The sequence below is a fragment of the Populus euphratica genome, unplaced genomic scaffold, assembly GCF_000495115.2.
Source record: "Populus euphratica unplaced genomic scaffold, PopEup_1.0 scaffold112.1, whole genome shotgun sequence".
Taxonomy (NCBI): domain Eukaryota; kingdom Viridiplantae; phylum Streptophyta; class Magnoliopsida; order Malpighiales; family Salicaceae; genus Populus; species Populus euphratica.
In genome coordinates this window covers 149,632-168,476 of record NW_011499997.1, presented here as the reverse complement: position 1 = coordinate 168,476, position 18,845 = coordinate 149,632, and the positions used below count along the sequence as shown (strand labels likewise).

The 18,845-nt window shown below is 33.1% G+C and overlaps 3 protein-coding genes across 7 annotated transcripts; 2 read left to right on the top strand and 1 right to left on the bottom strand.

Annotated features, from left to right (window-relative positions):
* The first annotated feature begins 4,592 nt into the window (after nucleotides 1-4,592).
* LOC105140671 (peroxidase 19-like) lies at nucleotides 4,593-7,469 on the top strand. Of its 2 annotated transcripts, XM_011047586.1 has the most exons (4): nucleotides 4,593-5,154; nucleotides 5,333-5,533; nucleotides 6,236-6,797; nucleotides 7,389-7,469. In XM_011047586.1, exons 1-3 carry the CDS (start codon nucleotides 4,804-4,806, stop codon nucleotides 6,773-6,775), a joined length of 1,092 nt encoding a protein of 363 aa, XP_011045888.1. In that variant the 5' UTR covers nucleotides 4,593-4,803; the 3' UTR covers nucleotides 6,776-6,797; nucleotides 7,389-7,469. The 2 variants fall into 2 exon arrangements, with proteins under 2 accessions (XP_011045888.1, XP_011045887.1); XM_011047585.1 differs by lacking the exon at nucleotides 7,389-7,469 and having other exon boundaries at nucleotides 4,594-5,154; nucleotides 6,236-6,929.
* A 1-nt stretch (nucleotide 7,470) lies between these two features.
* Nucleotides 7,471-9,825, top strand: LOC105140670 (D-Tyr-tRNA(Tyr) deacylase family protein). 3 transcript variants are annotated; one of them, XM_011047582.1, is made up of 8 exons: nucleotides 7,471-7,635; nucleotides 7,701-7,792; nucleotides 7,882-7,948; nucleotides 8,025-8,055; nucleotides 8,250-8,390; nucleotides 9,017-9,042; nucleotides 9,205-9,263; nucleotides 9,374-9,825. In XM_011047582.1, exons 1-8 carry the CDS (start codon nucleotides 7,483-7,485, stop codon nucleotides 9,408-9,410), a joined length of 606 nt encoding a protein of 201 aa, XP_011045884.1. In that variant the 5' UTR covers nucleotides 7,471-7,482; the 3' UTR covers nucleotides 9,411-9,825. The 3 variants fall into 3 exon arrangements, with proteins under 3 accessions (XP_011045884.1, XP_011045886.1, XP_011045885.1); XM_011047584.1 differs by lacking the exon at nucleotides 9,374-9,825 and having other exon boundaries at nucleotides 9,205-9,267; XM_011047583.1 differs by lacking the exon at nucleotides 9,374-9,825 and having other exon boundaries at nucleotides 9,017-9,109; nucleotides 9,167-9,258.
* A 158-nt stretch (nucleotides 9,826-9,983) lies between these two features.
* SNI1 (negative regulator of systemic acquired resistance (SNI1)) lies at nucleotides 9,984-14,563 on the bottom strand. 2 transcript variants are annotated; one of them, XM_011047580.1, is made up of 15 exons: nucleotides 14,365-14,563; nucleotides 14,228-14,288; nucleotides 14,029-14,122; nucleotides 13,820-13,888; nucleotides 13,622-13,711; nucleotides 13,341-13,412; nucleotides 13,082-13,163; nucleotides 12,960-13,009; nucleotides 12,528-12,740; nucleotides 12,375-12,445; nucleotides 12,231-12,300; nucleotides 11,727-11,804; nucleotides 11,436-11,591; nucleotides 10,573-10,706; nucleotides 9,984-10,290 (listed from the first exon to the last, which is right to left on the bottom strand). In XM_011047580.1, exons 1-15 carry the CDS (start codon nucleotides 14,450-14,452, stop codon nucleotides 10,206-10,208), a joined length of 1,413 nt encoding a protein of 470 aa, XP_011045882.1. In that variant the 5' UTR covers nucleotides 14,453-14,563; the 3' UTR covers nucleotides 9,984-10,205. The 2 variants fall into 2 exon arrangements, with proteins under 2 accessions (XP_011045882.1, XP_011045883.1); XM_011047581.1 differs by having other exon boundaries at nucleotides 11,727-11,792.
* Nucleotides 14,564-18,845: the final 4,282 nt, after the last annotated feature.

Genomic DNA, 18,845 nt, shown 5'->3' with positions numbered 1-18,845 from the left:
TCTTTGATATAATATTACAACTTTAATAACTAAATAATCATAAATATACATTTTTATTATTTATTTAATGAATTATATAAATTATATTATAAGATTTTATCAATTAATTTAAATTTTTGAACTAAAATATTTTTTAGACTAAATCACATTCACTTAGTGTCATATCATATGATATGACTAATCTTGTGATCCAAATAACAGTGTCAGCATCGTACATCTTATACATATCCCACTTAAGCTCTGCATCACGTCCTGTAGTCGAGAACAAACTGTTTTAAAAATGTAAAGGTTAGTCAAATTATATGCCAATAATTGCAGCCTGTTTTGTAGGGCTAGACAGGATTTTGTTCTGGGAAAATTTACAGACAGAAAATGGACCTCAACAGACTACAAAGGTACATCGCATGCTGCTGTGACGAGTTTGGAGTGATAAATCAGGTTCACCAATTTCAGGCCCCTACCACCAGACCGAAGACCTGCTATTCCAGCCCACAGATATGCATACCTGTTTACACGTGCCACAAGCAAAAGGTCACACTACGGTATAAATAACTTTTTGACAATGTGTCATGGACGGCTCCTTTCAGAGTTTCAGTTCTCCTTTTCAGGTCCCATAATTCTGGTAGGTAGGGTACCGAGTGAAACACCTTTCCACGGGAGGGAGAGTAGAGCAATAATATTGACGGATCGTGAAGGTTTTACCACAGCTATTAAATTCAATCTGCTCCGGTGAATCACTTCGAACCTGATCGATATAGTAGTTAGATCAATCTAGATAATATAAAAAAACCAGCAAAAATAAAAAAAATAATCAAACCCAGTTGATCTAGGTGAGTCAACCCATAACCTAAACAACACGACTGAATTCAGATGATAGTGGACATTGTGTGTATATATGAACTTTCCTCTGAGTTCCTGACATCAAAAGAAAAGCAAGACAACCAATTTCTTGCTCTAACTAATTTCTTTGAAGTAAAACTGAAGAAAGGGAGATAAACAACTGAAGAGGATGAAGACTCAACCAAAATTTCTACTGTGTTTTTCTCAATAAGTCACGTTCAACACAGTTCACGTAAAAAAATCTAATTATTTATAAAATTGTCATTATATTTTATTAATATTATGAATGTTTTATTGAACTAAAAATACCCTAGCCACCATGGCTAACTTCTTCTTCTTCTTCTTCCTTTTCTTCTTGAATCTTCAACTGGCCCGTAAAAAATAATTTAAGCCATCATTTTTTCTTTTCCTTTTTCTTCTTTTTTCCTTTTCAATCTTCAGCAAGACCGAAAGAAAGAATTGAAACCATTATCTTTGAAATTCAAGTGAATCATATGTTTGTGAAGAGATGGAAGAAATGCTTACAGTGGAAAAGTTTCCATCTCCAGGCCTTGCCTTGAAACTTATATGTTAAGCACAAGAGATGCACAATTAAAACGTCTAAAATCTACACCAGCCTATAATTCAACAAGTACTTGTCAAGGTTACAATACACAACATCTTATAAAATCTTCTACCATATCTCTTCACTCAATAAAATATATATATTTATTTAACATTTAAAAGGTCATCTGTATTATATTTATCATGGGTAAGTCGTAAATACCTCTCAAAACATTATTAAAAACCTCTCATGAATTAATCATTATATTATCATAATAGCACCATCATCACATGAGAGTGCACCTTTTTTTAGGTTCATCTTCATCGGTTTCTTTATTTTTTTCACCCCCCTTAGTCAATTTTTTTTTAAGGTTCTTAACACATTTTTTCTAGTATTTTCTTTAAGGCCATATATTTTAACTTTTTATTGAAATTACCGAGACATTATCATGAATAATAACAATAATACCTAACTGACTTAGATTATATTCATTTTATGGCAATTCTTAATTGCTACATATTTATTTGATATTATACAAAATCCAGTATGACCACATATGTATTTTAAGGTTCTTAACACATCTTTTCTAGCATTTTCTTTAAGGCCATATATTTTAACTTTTTATTAAAATTACTTAGACATTATCATGAATAATAACGATAATACCTAATTGACTTAGATTATATTCATTTTAGGACATTCTTAATTGCTACATATTTATTTGATATTATACAAAATCCAGTATGACCACATATGTTGTATCAATGAAGTAAATCTAAAAACTAAGTTCAATTATTGTTATTTTGTTTTTACTAAAGCATAACATAATAGGAAAACCCTATTATTAACATTATAAATAACTCTAATAAAAAAAATTGTTGTACTTTTCATACAAATAAACAGCATTAATATTTATTTGTGTACGATAGCATGCAAACACCTTAAACTTTAAATGGCTAAAATACTCAAATATTGATTTATTCTCATCAACCACTTTGTGATCATACTCAACAACTGTACTTGGATTTAATTTGAAAAGACTCTTCATACGAATCAAATAATCACTTTAATACTTTTCATATAGCTACATATACCTTATGATACGAGGTATCATACGAAAAATCCCTATAAATAGTAACTTGAATTGTCACAATTTTAGTATTTATTTTTTCTTTAACAATGATCAACATCATAATGAGTTCTTTATATGCCATTACTTAATAAGCTTGGTTTGAAATGTTTGTCTTCCCTCCAACTTAGTAGTTAAACCTGAAATCTTTCAAATAAAAAATCAAATCATTATATATCATTTGAGAAGTCCAACTAGCATCCTTAAATTCAAGCACACAAGGTCTTGTGAATTAACTTACTTGACAATCATCTTCCTTAACTACATCATCAATATAATGACCATCTTCCTAATCACTTGGTTCAGAGTTAATATAATAATATGAAGCAATTATCATATCCAACCGAGCTTCTATCTATAATTATTATGCCAATGTTATGTTCATAAAATCATCACTAATCCCAGATGGACCAGTTTCATGTGATGCTTATGTGGTCCTTTAAGTGTAACTTGGGATTCGAGTGAACTTTATAGTAGAGGAGTTTTCTCATTTAGGTCTACTATTCAAGTGGAGTTCTAGAATTCACAACGTTTTTTTGGGAGTCAACCCAACCTTTCAATTCAAACTATTATCACTAGAAAAGGGCATACCAACCTAATGATTTAGATGAGCCCTAACTTGCATTCTCCAAGTAACGTTAACTTAAATTTTAAAAAATTACACCCAATGCTTTCATAAAAAAAAACCTAATCCTAACCCCTAACATAATGATAAATTAGCAAAAGAAACATCAAATTAATAAAGAAGAAAGATGAATTATACCTGAAATTATTGAAATAAAGGTGTTGTAAGCGGTGGAGGTGGTAATGATATCTATTATCGTGAATGGAGAAAGAGAGAGAGAGAGAGAGGTATTATATCATGGTGGAGAGAGAGAGTTATTGTGTGATAGAGAGAAAGATCGCGAGAGGGAGGGTGGTGTGGGGGAAGGGGAAGGAGTAAAGGACAAAATATACCATAAAGGTGAAGAAAGGGTTCCTAATAATTTTTTTAAATTAACATGGATGTTTAGATTTGTGTACACCTTGACTAATCTAACAAGCTCTAAAGTGAACGACCGTGTAAATTTCTAGTAATAATGAGATTTGTGAGACTCAAACTAGTGACCTATCAGAAGTAAACTAGGACCTGACCAGTAAAGTTATACCTTTCAAGATTGGCTCTTGACAATTTTAATTTGATTAAATGAGTAGGTCGAACCTGTGTGTCTAGAAGGGTTGCGCATATATAACGTGCATGTCTTAGGGTCGCATAGGTGAGACTTGCGTGTCTCAATTAAGTATACTATTTTTATAAATAAGTTTTTAATGATGCTATTTTGTTAAAAAAAAAAAAGAGCCACTATGCTATTTTTCAAAAACAAATCAGCTTTTATTTCACTCACAAAAATGCTTCCCTCCAACAGGAAAAGAAAAGCAAATTGGCTACTCACGGTTGGTTCTTCTTTTTCTTGTTTTATGGATGAGGCTCCTCACGGTTGCATAGGCTCTGCAATTAAGAACATAAGTGGGGTTTACTCTACATCTGCCTTCAAAGTTCTACACAGCTTTCTATTTAAATATGGTCTCAGCATTTGTAAGCTACCACACTGCATTTAGTAGTGATTGAAAGCCTGATTTAATAATATATATATATATATTAGTAAATGGGTCATATGTGTACTTAATTGCACTGTCTAACATATATACCCCAAGTTATAGGGCAAGATCTTCCCTAATATTCATCAGCATAACTTGAGAAGCAAAGTTGGAGTTGTCGAGCACGAAAAAGTAAAAAAAAATTGGTATTTGTCCCTTTCGTGTATGAAAAAGATGTCTCTTTGACGCCTTGTTCCCGTGAATGGATGGTTGCTTGCCCTTACCATTTCTATTAGCTAGATCCCCATTTTTTAATTGGACAAGAATATGCATTAAATTGAAGGCCTGCCATTAAACAGTATTCTTTACTTTTATATGGCTCAATTCATATATTCATGCTTTTCATCGCTTCACATTTACCCTTCCCCAATTACCATTTTTCTTTGGCTCCCTCTCTCTAGCTTCATGTATATATATTTGTTTTTCCTTTTGGAGCTTCAAGCACTTTTTTTTTTTTTTTTTGTCTTGGAACATGTTTTGGGTGTGTTTTAAACATGTATTTATTTTGAAAATACAAGAAGTTACATTTTCCAAACGTATAATTTTAATACATATTTAAGTGAAAAACACTTAAAAATCATTATGTACTGTAATACTAACACTTCACGGGTGTTCATTCTCTACTTTTTCTTTTCTTTTTGTTCTTTTTAACATGGCAATCTATATACCTCAAGAAATTCTCACTACTGGGCCTTCACTTGTGCATGTATTTCTTCACTGTCCTAAGCTGCCTGCATATACAACAATCATGCCTTCTCTTTCTTCTTCTTCTTCCACTTGCACTTTCTTGCTTAGTTTCTTATTTGCTCTAACCGCCTCAAATTGTGCAGCCAGAGAAATCAACAGTACTAGCACCCGACGCCAATTATCTGTCGATTACTATGCAAAAACATGCCCTCAACTTGAGCAACTTGTTGGTTCAGTCACTTCCCAGCAGTTCAAAGAAGCACCAGTTTCTGGGCCAGCCACCGTTCGCCTATTCTTCCATGACTGCTTTGTACAAGTAAACTAAATTCCATTTTCTGCATTATCCTTACCATGCATGCTATATGTTTTAGCTTATTTTTCGGCACATTTTTTGTAACATGCACCGCCACCCATCGTGCATTTTAGCTGATCATAATACTTATTGATTGATAAATTACCTTCTTACTTACACCTGATGCGTGGTTATATTGAAGGGCTGTGATGCATCAATATTGATATCAACAACGCCTGGAAGTAAAGTGTTGGCAGAGAAGGATGCAGAGGACAATCAGGACTTAAGGGTAGAGGGATTTCAGACTATAAGCAAGGCCAAGGCCTTGGTGGAGAGCAAGTGCCCTGGTGTTGTTTCTAGTGCAGATATTCTTGCAATTGCGGCCAGAGATTATGTCCACCTTGTATGTCCCTCATTTTCCTTCTTGAATATCATACTGATTATGCCCTTTCATTTCGGTTTATGCTCTTAGTTAAATTTTTCCATACCAAAAGTTTCTCTATGTTAAGGGTTTGAGTTCTGATGTTCTTTGCTGAAATTGCAAGGTGCTGTAGTGTTATTCCATAGTCTGCTTAGAAATTTAGAAGATAGATTAATAATTTCCCTCTTTTCCGTTGGTGGAAATACGTGTCCTGCATAATGATTACAAAGCAGAAAGGTGCAGACAAAAAAGCAGTTTGCTGATTTTTCCCCGTTTGGTATTGGTTTTGCGTTCAGGACAAGAATTAGGCAAAAGTTGAAAATTTTATTGTTTAAAATTATTATGTTTTTATATTTTTAGATAATTTTAATTATTGACATTAAAAATTAAAAAAAAATATTATTTTAATATATTTATAAGATATTTTAAAAAGTAGTATGTATCCAAAACAAGTAAACTCAACAGACTCTTCATATTTCTGCTTCTCCCTTTTCGTCGTTTTCATCAGAGTCTTCAGGGGTGGTTAAATCAGGTCACCATTAGAGACAAGATCAATCATCATTACATCATGAGATTCAAGTAATACATTATTAAAACACCATGATCTGTATCGATTGATGATGTTATTTTGTCCAGCAATCAAGGGTGTGCCCTGATTTCATCTGTCATGTTTATGTGGCTCAGGCAGGAGGTCCTTATTACCAAGTAAAGAAAGGAAGGTGGGATGGAAATATATCAATGGCGTCAAGAGTACCTTACAACATTCCTAGGGCAAATTTCACAGTTGATCAACAACTAAAACTCTTCAACTCCAAAGGACTGACACTTGAGGACCTCGTTGTTCTTTCTGGTGCTCATACATTTGGATTTGCACACTGTAAGCAATTTGTTAGCCGACTCTACAACTACCGTGGCACTAAGCAGCCTGATCCTGACATGGATCCAAGGCTACTAAAGGCTCTCAGAATGTCCTGCCCACAATTCGGTGGGAATTCAGACACTGTTGCTCCTTTCGATGTGACCACTCCATTTTTGTTTGATCATGCTTATTATGGGAATTTGGAGGCTAAATTGGGCTTGTTGGCCTCAGACCAAGCTCTATTTTTGGACCCAAGAACTATGCCCTTGGTTCTACAACTAGGAAAGGATAAGCATAAATTCTTCCAAGCATTTGCAGCAGCCATGGAAAAGATGGGTTCTATAGGAGTGGAAAGGGGAACATGACAGGGAGAGACTAGGAGAGAATTTAATATACATACATGATTAGATTTATTTATTTTTCTTTCTACCTCTTCTTTTTTCTATTTGGAGGTAGATTTGGATAAAATTCATAAATTATCAAAAGTGATAGCAATATATCCACCTTAAATTTCTCTCCTAGTTATATTTTTTATTTTTTTAAAGTGAGTAATAAGAAGTCACTAATAAGATGAACTCTGAAAATAATTAATAAAATAGCGCTGTATAGGGGGAATAAATGTAAATAATAAACATAATTCTCAAATTAAACCCCAAACTATATTTTATGTCTAGATGGAGTTCCTAAAATGTAATTCTTAATTAGATTTCCAAAGCATTTTCACTAATCTCCAAAACTACATCCATTGATGCATTTCACCATATAAACTGCATGTTTTATGCCATACAAATTATACTATTTGTTATGAACTTCGACTATTTTATTTTATTTTATTTAAAATTCATGATGACATAAGCATAGTTATAAATTTCTGAAACATTTCCGGTTAAAGACTAAACTGAATTTCTCAAAAATAAATAATCAAGATATTTTAGGATCATTATTATTATTATTTGAAGAAGTTGTTTCTTTTAAAAGCCTGTGAAGTTGAAGTGGTCCAATGCTGCGAGGCAAGTTGGTCTATGCCAAGTCTGGCCCATATTAGCTTCGACTGTTGAGGAAGAAAAGAAAAATGCACGGTCTCCACCACTCCCTCTCTACTCTTCCATCCTTCGCCAAGTCCGCCGACAAAACTGCCAAGAAGTCCACCGTTGCCAGCTGCAAAACTCTCCAAATCAGAGCCATGAGAGCCGTAGTCCAGCGAGTCACCTCTGCCAGTGTGGAGGTCACTTTTCCACTCTCCCTCTCCTTCACATCTCTGCAGCATTTTAACAATTGTACTGATTACAGGTTGATGGCCACATGGTATCGGAGATTGGACCAGGCCTTCTTGTTCTTGTTGGGCTCCACGAGTCTGATACTGACTCCAATTCTGATTACATGTAATCTAAAACAAACCCTTTTGGTTTTTTGTGTGTTTAATCGTGTTATTGATAACGGTGTGAGTGATTGAGTTTTAATTTCTGAGTAGATGCCGTAAGGTGTTGAACATGAGGTTATTTACAAACGAGTGTACTGGCAGAGGATGGGACCAGAATGTAATTACTCACCTCTTTCTCTCTACGTTATGTAGACAATTGTTTTTTAATAAATGTGTTGTGTGCATATATGCAGGTTATGCAGAGAAATTACGAAGTTCTGTTAGGTATTCGTTTTACACGCCACCATCTTGTTGAGCCAAGAGAGAAAAAACAAACAAAATTACAATAACAACTTGCAGTTTCGAATTAAAGGGATGATTTTCTTAGCAATGTTGTAAAGCTATTGGGATTTTGTTTTGTTTTTGATTTTGTGTTTAGGTGCATATAGTTATAATGCTAGTTGCCTGTGTTTTGATAGTGAGCCAATTTACATTGTATGGAGTGTTGAAGGGAAACAAGCCGGATTTTCATGTAGCAATGCCACCCCAGAAGGCAAAACCTTTCTATGAATCTTTGGTTGATAAATTTCGGAAAGCTTACAGACCGGATGCAGTTAAAGGTACTCTCATTTGCTTGTTTCTGTTTGTTTTTGTTCTTGGTTGGTTATGTTATCATTTCATTCACACAGTTAGTAAAATACATCAAAATAATATATTTTTAAAAATTTTGTTTTTGATATCAACACATTAAAATAATCTAAAAATACCCCAACAAATTAGTTTTAAAAAATAAAATAAATTTAATTTTTTTCAGAATAGCTTTTCCACTGCAAAAACAAATACAAACAGGCTTAATACTGCACTTGTTGCCTCTTAATGTGGCTTGACGTCACAACTCATTGCTGCATGATATCCTAACTCCATGTGTAGATATAATATGTATGAAGTGAGGTGGCAGATAATACTGAAAAAAATTGGATATAATTATGAAATACATGCAGTTTAAAAGTTTTCAATGAAGAATAACTGTATTTTGCTAGAGCCAACTGTCTGCAGTTTGGCACATCCCCGCCATTTGTTCTTCAAATTGGAAGCGTGAATGTTTGATGTAAATGTACGATTAACGTTATGAGTGAATTACTTAATTCTCACTACATTCTTCATCCTATAATTGCTTCAGAAATGATTGTGTGATCTATTCCCTTCCTGAATTTTTCAATTGCTTTTTTTTTTTTTTGTGGTTTAGATGGTGTATTCGGAGCAATGATGAAGGTACAATCTGCCATGCCAAATTCTTACCTTTGCCCATTCTCTTCAGGGTCGCAATTTTTTCCTTGAGGTCCATTCCCTGCAAATTCTTACCTTTGCCCATTCTCTTCAGTGTCGCAATTTTTAGGTCCATTCCCTAACTTTGATGCTTTGGATGGTTTGAAGGTCAATTTAGTGAATGATGGACCGGTCACAATGCAACTTGACTCTTCACAATCATCCAAGTGAGTGCCAGCAGCTGATCACTACTGGTTCGGTGAAAGTTGTTTATTGTCATGATTAATGTCAACATTTAGGGTTTGAGTTCAATAACTAAAGTCTGGAGCCATTTCAGGAGCACTAATGAGGAAACAGGAAAAACCATTAATTGATCGGTTCATGTGGGGATTGAAATTTGCAGCTGATCTAATATCTTCTTGTGAGATAGAAGTTAACAACATTTAGCGTCTACTAGTGGATGTAAAGCAATTTATGATTAAGCAGGGGGTCTTTTTACCTGACAAGTTGGATGGTGATTGAGGCTTCCATGCCAGCTCTGCTGAGCTGCACAATTAGCCGACAGGCCAGCCCACTCTGAGCCTCTTTATCTGTCTCCACTAGTATATGGTTCCAGCTGAATAAGTGATCATGCAATTGGACAGGGTTACCCTTGTTAATCACATTATTCAACCGATGTTACTCAAAATTACTGTACTCGTATATTCTTGAAGGGAAATTGCATGTTATACGCCACTCTTTTCTAATTCTGTGAGCAGGTCTGATGCCCACTCTCATTATTCAGGTGTATAATTCTGTGCTAAAGTAAATCACTATCCTTCTTTGTAGGTATAATGAATCACTTAATAGATGATTACGATTTGTTTGGGGTCACTCCCGAATACTTTTGTGGCTGCAGCTACTGCGGCAGCTCCACCCTCCATCCTCGAGAACCTAATATTCATTGCTTTCTTTAGAAATGCTGTTGAATGCTGTTGAATCTCATTCGCGTGTTAACAAGGCAAAATGTAGGGAGGAATTCAAGAAGGCCAGAAGAAAATAGTATGATATTTAAGTTACATGATCAATTTAGCTACAAAAGGTATGAATAGCTTACAGAGATATTCTTTAAAAATACTTCAGAAGAGCATGTCCACCTGGTAACAAAATGTTCGGATTACCTGCATCCTTTATACATGAGCTCCTGTCTCTGTTGAGAGGATTGTTGCTGCAGTAAACAGGGCCTCCTTTCCAATTGGCAAAATCTCCATCTTCCTGTACCGTGATCAAATTTTGCCAAGATCTCGTTATTATGATGATGTACCTTCCATTGAATAAAAATGATGATGATGATGTAGGATACTGTTTTTGATTTCCATTCAGAAAGATACCAAGGTTATCACTCTCTATCACCTTCAGCGAAGCAGCATTGCAGAATGCCATGTCCGCCAGCTAATTTGTGGGCAATTATTTGCACATAAAGCCTAGTCTTATGCCTAGATTTTTATCATCATAAAACATAAATTGTGGCAATAAAAACTAAATATAGATTCTTACGCATCTGTTCTTCTCAAATTACTAAATGCGGAGATTATATTCTCGCATATTTCCACCAGAGAGGTGCTCCTTCCTTCATCCTTCGAAGCAGAGATGCCATCAGCATCTTGTTGAGATGACGATGACAAATGTGCCTGAAAAGCGTCCAAAATTCGATCAAATCAAAACAAGAATCGTACTGGGCAAACAGGGCCCAGATCTTTCACCTTTCACTAAACCTATTTACAGAAGAATATTGTCACAAAACCTTATAATTGGGAAAAAAAGAAAAAACCATTTTTTTACTAAGAAACAAATTTAGAATTTCTTAAATGACAGTACCCCTGCCACTAAGATTTAGGAATTGTCTCACCTACAAAATGAACAATCACAGATGAACAAATCCCTGACAAATTTCCAACGATTTTTCTTTATCTTCTTTCACATATTGATTTGACAATTGACTAGAGTGGGGACATGTTAAATTGCCTGGAAAATGGGCAGCAAAACCCTTTCGCTTCTAAATTTCTAAAATCCATAATGAACCCCAACCACATCACGGATTCTTGGTAGGAAGGCCACTGTATGACGTTAGGAAATACCTCCAAATGGTGTTCAAAACTTTAAGCTATTTATTTCAGAATTTAAGAAACACAAACTCCCAACAACTATACATTGCAGATGAAATTGTGCTCATAGAAATAGCATGATGTATATAAGCAATCACCGAAGCCATAATATGAAATTTCAGGGCATGAAGGCAATGTGAAAGGAGTCTATATATGCAATAGACCATATTTGTAAGCAAAAGTACTAGCACCGCCCAAATTTAGGTACTTGCAATGTTGACTATTGTATAGCTAGTTGAAAGCAAGAATAATCACCTGAAAAGCATGTGCTAAAAGCACCTGAACTACATCTGCTTTTATCTTTTTTGAAATGCTTCGTGTGTTGGTGATATTGGAAAAGCAGTTTAAGACTCCACTGAATGTTGTTGCATCCTCAGTAGGACCATTTGATCTCCGAGTGCGAGTGGACAGCTACAGAAGAAAATATATCCCCGTAAACAAGTAATCATAGTTATAGATGCTTTCAACCACCTACATGTTTACCAAAAAAGCTTTGGGGAAAATGCACATTATTTTATATGACAACAATATTGACAGCTCACTTACCCTAGTGGTGTATTTTGAAAAATACTGCAAGATGATTTCGAGCTTCCACTTAGGCTCGTTAAATACCTGCAAATCATTCTGATCATGAGAAGAAAAATCTTCACTTGCTTGATTAAACAACTTCAACAGATATATTAAACAACATAAAAAATAGATAACAGGAATCTAAATGGAAGACTGCTTACAATTCTAAATGCAACACCTAATCATGCAAAAAATAGCATGAAAATATCAGAAAAAAAGAGCCCATGGTTTAGCACCTACAGACCATCTGAGAATGAAAGCTTGCTAAAACCAGCTAATAAAGAAAGCATATAAATAATGGAAAAAAGTGAAAGAATGATATTTTATTTTGAGGTTCTGGCCAAAAGTGATCTCTGATTCCAAAGACAGGAAGCCAGAACAAGACTAGCACCCCCCACACCTAAATCTTTCAGAGATTCTGCATCTTTATGAATGCATAACATACACAGAAGGGAGCACATGACAACTTAAAAAGGATACCTTAAGAAATGGAGAAAGCATATCTGTATCGTAACTTAGCTCATCCAAAATTATCTCCATTAGAGGGGTCCTGAATCAAATCACAGCAGCATGTTCACTTTACCCAATCAAAAATCACAGAGATAAATGAGTGCAAGTAAATACCTCACACCATCAGCTCTGGTTGTATAACCTTGCATGTCTGCTTTCTTCCTGGACATGTCAAGGTCCATAATCTAGAAAAGTCAACAGCATCAGAGTTTATAGAAAAGATGATTTTAAGTATTCTTAAATCAAGGAGTCTTTTTAGTGACTTGCCATTATCAGAAGTTTTTGCAAGGCAATACAAGCATTATTTCCTAATTCAAATAAAGCTAATGCTGAAGCCGTATTGCCATTATGGGATGGTTTTGAAGCAGCATTGTCAGGAGATTCTAGATCATCACTTATTCCAGCAGAAACGCCAAACAATCCACACATAATGGACAAGCAATCTTTCATCAAGCCTTTGTAGTTTATTCTTCTTGTACTCTGCAAAATAAATATGATACAAGATATTCACATCTTCAAACATTTAATAGCCACACAATGCCTCCAAGTAGGAGAAAAGGTATAAATTAAAATGGAAGAAATGGCAATTAAAAATTTTAGAGGGCTGAAGGTTACAAGACATCAATTAAGGATTACAGCATCACACTCAATGAGTAACAAGGTACATTGAGATTTACAACTCAGAAGGTGAGGATATACCAAAAGCATGTTGAGCAAAGACTCCCTTAGGTGGGTCCAATTCATGGTTTCTGCAATACAATAATAAGCTCTTTATATCTCAAAAGTACCAAAAAGCATACCAACAAGGCATGCAATAATACCTTCATACACCCTGTTACGTGGTAAAAAGTCTCCTTCAAGAGCATTGACAAGATATTTAAACAGCAACATGTTCCTCAGTGACTGAAAGAAAGGCATGTCAGAAGAATGCTCAGCAAGTGACTGAACGGGGAAGAGCATCCCAACCTTCATAAAATTTAAATTGAAAAACCTATGAACAAGCGTGCTATTAGGACCTAAAAGACAATGCACAATTTGTCTTATCTCTTATTTACTTGAAAAAAGAATAAATAAACTAACCTTTATTTCTAATGCTTGAAGTTTTCGCTCATTAGCCACTTCAGCAAGTTCTTGCATTAACTGAAGGAAACCCTGAGAATAACAGAGCCAACAAAATAGAATAAAAAAGCAGGATGCAGGTAACAAACATCAGCTTTCACTAACAAACAACTTCAAAGAAATTATTCAAAACCAGGAATACTATCTGGTGGTGCAATCTTTAAATCACAAGAACAAGCACCTCTTAATGAAAAAAAAAAAACACAATTCAACCACTGTGATTTCAATCACAACCAACTCACTGATGAGTCAAGTGGTCCACTAATGCTTCTGCCACCAGCTTCCCTCTCTCTAGATGCCTTTTCCAAATTAAAAAGAAATGGCGACCAGCCCTAATATCCAGCAACAAAAGAATGTAATATCTATCATCATCCTCATCAAAATACGGCAATTAGAAACATTGATCAAATACACACTTCGATAAAAGCAAAACTTAATACCTCCTCTACCACGACTAGGTGAGATGACTCTGATGCTTCTTTCTCTGACAAATACACGCGTGGAAAACGCTAAACGCAGGAAGACAAAAACAAAAATAAAATCTTCAAGTATCCCAAGTCCAAACTCAGATTAAGATAAAGTAGTAAAAAAAGCAAGTCCAAATTAAGATTAAATTAACAGTAAGGTCCAGAAGGAAACAATTAAGTACCTTATCCAACTCATTTAAAAGGCGAAAACTTTCCGTAATCAATTCCAATGATTTCCCAACCCTCAAAATTTGAAACACCGCCTCACGCATTTTGCTGCTTCATAGAACAGTTTCCAAAATATTAACCAAAAGGAAATTTACAAATATAATTTTTTTTTTTTTTTACGATTTGAAGAAAATTAAAAAGGAAATTAATCACCTTGTTGGAGGATTTTCATTAACAATACAAGCGCTGCGAACTGCTTCCAGAAATGCAAGCCCTAGCGTTTCAATTTAAAACGCGATTAATTAAAAATTAATTAGCTTAGATTAAAAAGTGGTATGGAAAAGGCTTACTGTCATCGTTGGCGTCTGGTGTGTGTTTAGAATCGGAGACGGAGTCGAGGATCGCTAAAAGGTTTTCTTCGATGCCTGCTCTCTTCATTCTTCTCTCCACTAGAAACCCTAGGAGGAGGAATTGTTAATTTGGGCTTCAGAATGGCCGCCAAAAAAGATTTCTATTATTTCCCGCCTAAAATCCTTTTTTCCCTTTAACTTCTCTCAAGAATGTTTGTTCGGAAAAGTAATTTTGAAGAAATTATTTTTTAATTTTTTTATATTTATTTATTATTAGAAAAATTAATCAAAAAATATTTTTTGATTAATAAAAAATACTTTTTAGTTAACAGAAAATACTTTTTGATTAATAAAAAATACTTTTCAATTAAAGAAAAATTTGGTTTGGTTTTCAGGAAAGTATTTTTTATTTTTGCTGTATTTATTTTCTGGAAAATGATTTTCAAGAAATCACTTTCCAAACTTTCTTGTGTTTGTTTACTGTTAGGAAAGTTGGTTAACGAAAAATATTTTCTAGTCAAAGAAAAATTTGGCAAGGTTTTCAGAAAAGTATTTTCCTGAAAAATTTGGATGGAAAACACTTTTCAAAAGTTGTGAAAAAATTTAGAAATGTCAATTTTTGCTGATTATATCAAATTTGATCCTCAAACTTTTGATTGCTATATATATTTTGTTTTGAATATTTATTTTTTAATTTTATTTCTTAAAATTTAATTTTTATATTAACTTTGATCCTTATTTTTATAATTGTTATTTGCTTTTTTCCTATTATTTTTTTATTGAAATCTTTTATCTATCAAATTTGATTCTCATTCTTTTGATTGTTACTTATTTTATTTGAAATACTTTATGAAATGTTAATTATTATTATTTTAATTTCTTCATCTTTTTTTTTAGATTTAATCTTTATTATTTTGATTATTATTTATTTTATTTGAGATAATTTATGAAATTATATTTTTTCAATTTCATTCTTATTCAACTTTTTAATTTGTAAGATTTGTTCCTCATTATTTTAATAAACTTGAGAAAAATAAAATATTAATAAATTATTTATTAGTTTATTTTTCATAACATAACTAAACATTGGAAAGTGTTTTGGAAAAAGTTGAAGAAATAATAGATATTATAAAAAAAAATAGGAGGGGAGAAAAGTTTCCGTTGTCGGGACTTGAACCTAGGTCTGGGTCTCTCGGGTGAGAGTCAAGCATCCTAACCAACTAGATTACAATGGAATGTTGGCAATCTTTTCTCTAATTTAAATAAAATAAAAAAGTGAAAGGTCAATGAGGGCACATACCAATTAAACTTAAAAAAACCAAAAAACAAACAACATAAAAATTCAAACCATGAAAAAAAACTAATTAAAATAATTAAAAATATTTAAAAACAGACCAGTTTGGTTTGGTTAAGTATCAGTTTAATAAGCCTAAAATTGAACAAAACCAAGCTGAAAAAACTAAGTCAAACTAAAATCAAACCCATTAGAAATTACAAATAAAACTCCAAAAAAACTCCAAAAAACAATATAATTTTTTTATTTTTAATATAAAATAACCAAAGTGAACCGAAAATGAGTTGGTTGGGTTTTGAATTTTGTCCTAAAATAACCGAACCGAACCAAAATTAGTGGGTTTTAACCAGTTTTTTTAAATTTTATTTGGTTATTTTTTAAGTAAAAACCGAAACGAAACAAAAATGATCATCCCTAGTTGTAATTCAATCATATTTTTGATGGTAATGTGCATATAAAACCTAAAATGATATTGTTGTTGCGAAATATAGTTTGTAAACAGTAGCACTTTAACTCCTTTTGAGGGGATGAAGCTAATATTGTCCCGTGAACATTAGATCTACAGCATTACATATACAAGTGGTTGGTATTTTGATGAAGTTCACTTTCAATTGGAGATTACGAAAATATAAATTGTCTCAACTTCTATTTATATATAGTTGTGTTGTCTACATGAATATATAGGCTTTTAACACATTTAACATCTACACACATCCTATTATTATTATAATAATCTTATGTAGTAAATTGACAAAGCGTTTAAAAAATGTAAAAGAAATTTCAAAAACAACATAAATGGAGGAGAGAATAAGGAAAGTCATGAGAAATTAATTGAAACGCTGAGGAATCTAAGTAGTAGACTTTTAGAATGAATTTATGAGATTCTAAAGTAATAAACAACCTTGGTTGTAGCTCAAAGGTGGTGTTGAACTACTTGGCCAATAAATGTAGATGTTCAAATAAAGAAAGTTAGCTTTAATACAACTAACATGGTTGGTATTGTATGTTTTGTGATGGATTAATGTATTTTATATATGTTTTTTTTATAAGTCTATAATAAAAAAGATAAAATAAAAAAATAGGTTAATAATTCAATATATTTAGGTTTGGCAGAATGTTAAACATAAAATGATAGGGTCAGACTTGCTTCTAAACCCAATATTTTTAGGTTCAATTAGATGTTGAGTCGATATATATATATATATATATATATATATATATAAGTTTATATATATATATAAGTTTGATAAATTAGCATACCTATTATCATTAGGTTTAGCTATGAGTCTATATATATATGGATTTGATGAATTGTTAGACTCAATATGATTGAGTTTAACTATATGTTGAACCCATATATATATAGGTCAAGTATAAATGGGTCTCAAAACTACTAGACCCATCACCCTTGGATTTAGAATCATTTCAAGTCCAAATTTATATACAACTAATGATTATTATAGGTTCCATGTTGGGTCATAAAGCTTTGTTTATCAATTTTTTAGGCTATTAACATAAAAAATTAAAAGTCATCTCCTTACACCCCTAGGTATATAAAAAGTCTTATAATGACCAATCATATTTCCATCAATATTAATATTATGTAAGCGATATCTATTCTTCATTAATATTATATAAGAGATATATTTCTCTCATAATGTTATGTAATGAATATTTATCTCTCATTAATGTTGTAAAAAAAAAATGACATTCCAACCCCTTTATTCAAGCAATATAATAAGGTTTAGGGGATATATATACCCCTAAACCACCTAGATAAATGATTCATATTTTTCTATTCTTTAAGTATTCATACTCTTATTCTTAGAGCATTTATCACACACAAGAACAAAAATTCTTGTTTTTAGAATTTAAATCACATTTATAAAAATCTTTGACTTTATTATTAGAGGGTCTTTAAACCTTACTAAAAGGGTTTATTTTGTAGGTGTTAGGTCTTCTACCACTAACCATCAATTTCGTAAACTATAGAGAAGGGAATATTAACATGAGCGTGAGATTACCCATTATCTAAACACTTAAAAACCTTATTTCTGAGTATTCTGGATTTTGAAATATCATTAGTTTTTATGCCTAACCTTTACCAAAGGACTCTGTCTAGGGCTATTTTGATAAGAAAAGGGTAGTACAAACATTAAAATTAAATAGAATTTGAGCTTTGATAATGAAACTTTTTCTTTTTTTTATTAACAAATAATCATTTTTAAAGTGAAATATTGACATGTTCAAGCATGTTAGTTCGATTCACAAATGTTTTTAGAAAGTTTCATTTGAAAAAGCAAAGCATCTCAACTACATTATATATTATTAAAACTGAATAAACTTTTCAGTGAAGTATATACTTATAATAGGTTAAACCACCAACATCCAACAAATTAAAAGTTCTATGTACTTAAGTGGAAGTTGCACATAAAAACTACCCTTAAGTTCTTGCACAAGTGGAACACCTATTATCCAATGTTTCGGTTACTTCTTCCCCACATAAGAAATTGTTGCCACTAAAAAAGAGCTCTCAGTTAAATAGTCAGTTAAGAAAGAAAAGCTCCTGATGTAGTGAGAGAAGCGATCTTAAGCTGTGTCTATGTTCTTCCCTTATTATGTACCATTCTTCTTCTCTTGTTACTATCCTTTGCTACTAAATGTTCTTCTTTGGCCACTATAAAGAGATCAAAGTCCAAATCTTCATTCCACCTAAGGTGATTTTCGACTTCAAACCGAATGCCATGCATCTGCCTCTCATAAGTTGAGGGTTCAGTCTCGCAGCTGCTTGCCAGTTAAACATGGCTCTATTTCTCCTTCTTCAACCTCCACTCCACCTAGAACAAATGTTGTATTTGATGATTTTACTAATTTCTCAAGTATGGCTAGGGTTTCGTCCAAACACAAGAACATAACTATACAAATGAAGGGTTCTCCTGCTTAATCTTTTCTCCCTTCCTCTTTTGGTGGTTGCAATAGTGGCTCCTCTGGTAGCTCTAGGGCAAGCCCCTTGCCTACAGAACATCCAATTAGGTCTAATCTTAGAGGTTTCTGTCTGGGCTTAGGTGGCCCCAACCCTGCCCCGTATATTGTTTCTCCCTTCCAACCATCATCTTGAAAGAGTCATCCTTCAACATTTCCTTCTTCTGTCACCCCTTCCCCTATAGATGCCACCTCTCTTGCATCC

Excerpts from the sequence above, each read along its gene's own strand:
- LOC105140671 (XM_011047586.1), top strand. The coding sequence starts at position 4,804 with ATGGCAATCTATATACCTCAAGAAATTCTCACTACTGGGCCTTCACTT. Across the intron at positions 5,155-5,332 it reads TCCATGACTGCTTTGTACAA|GGCTGTGATGCATCAATATT; the intron begins GTAAACTAAATT and ends GTTATATTGAAG. Across the intron at positions 5,534-6,235 it reads CCAGAGATTATGTCCACCTT|GCAGGAGGTCCTTATTACCA; the intron begins GTATGTCCCTCA and ends TATGTGGCTCAG.
- LOC105140670 (XM_011047582.1), top strand. The coding sequence starts at position 7,483 with ATGCACGGTCTCCACCACTCCCTCTCTACTCTTCCATCCTTCGCCAAG. Across the intron at positions 7,636-7,700 it reads TCACCTCTGCCAGTGTGGAG|GTTGATGGCCACATGGTATC; the intron begins GTCACTTTTCCA and ends TACTGATTACAG. Across the intron at positions 8,056-8,249 it reads AAATTACGAAGTTCTGTTAG|TGAGCCAATTTACATTGTAT; the intron begins GTATTCGTTTTA and ends GTGTTTTGATAG.
- SNI1 (XM_011047580.1), bottom strand. The coding sequence starts at position 14,452 with ATGAAGAGAGCAGGCATCGAAGAAAACCTTTTAGCGATCCTCGACTCC. Across the intron at positions 14,289-14,364 it reads ACCAGACGCCAACGATGACA|GGCTTGCATTTCTGGAAGCA; the intron begins GTAAGCCTTTTC and ends TTGAAACGCTAG. Across the intron at positions 10,707-11,435 it reads TTTTAGCACATGCTTTTCAG|GCACATTTGTCATCGTCATC; the intron begins GTGATTATTCTT and ends GACGCTTTTCAG.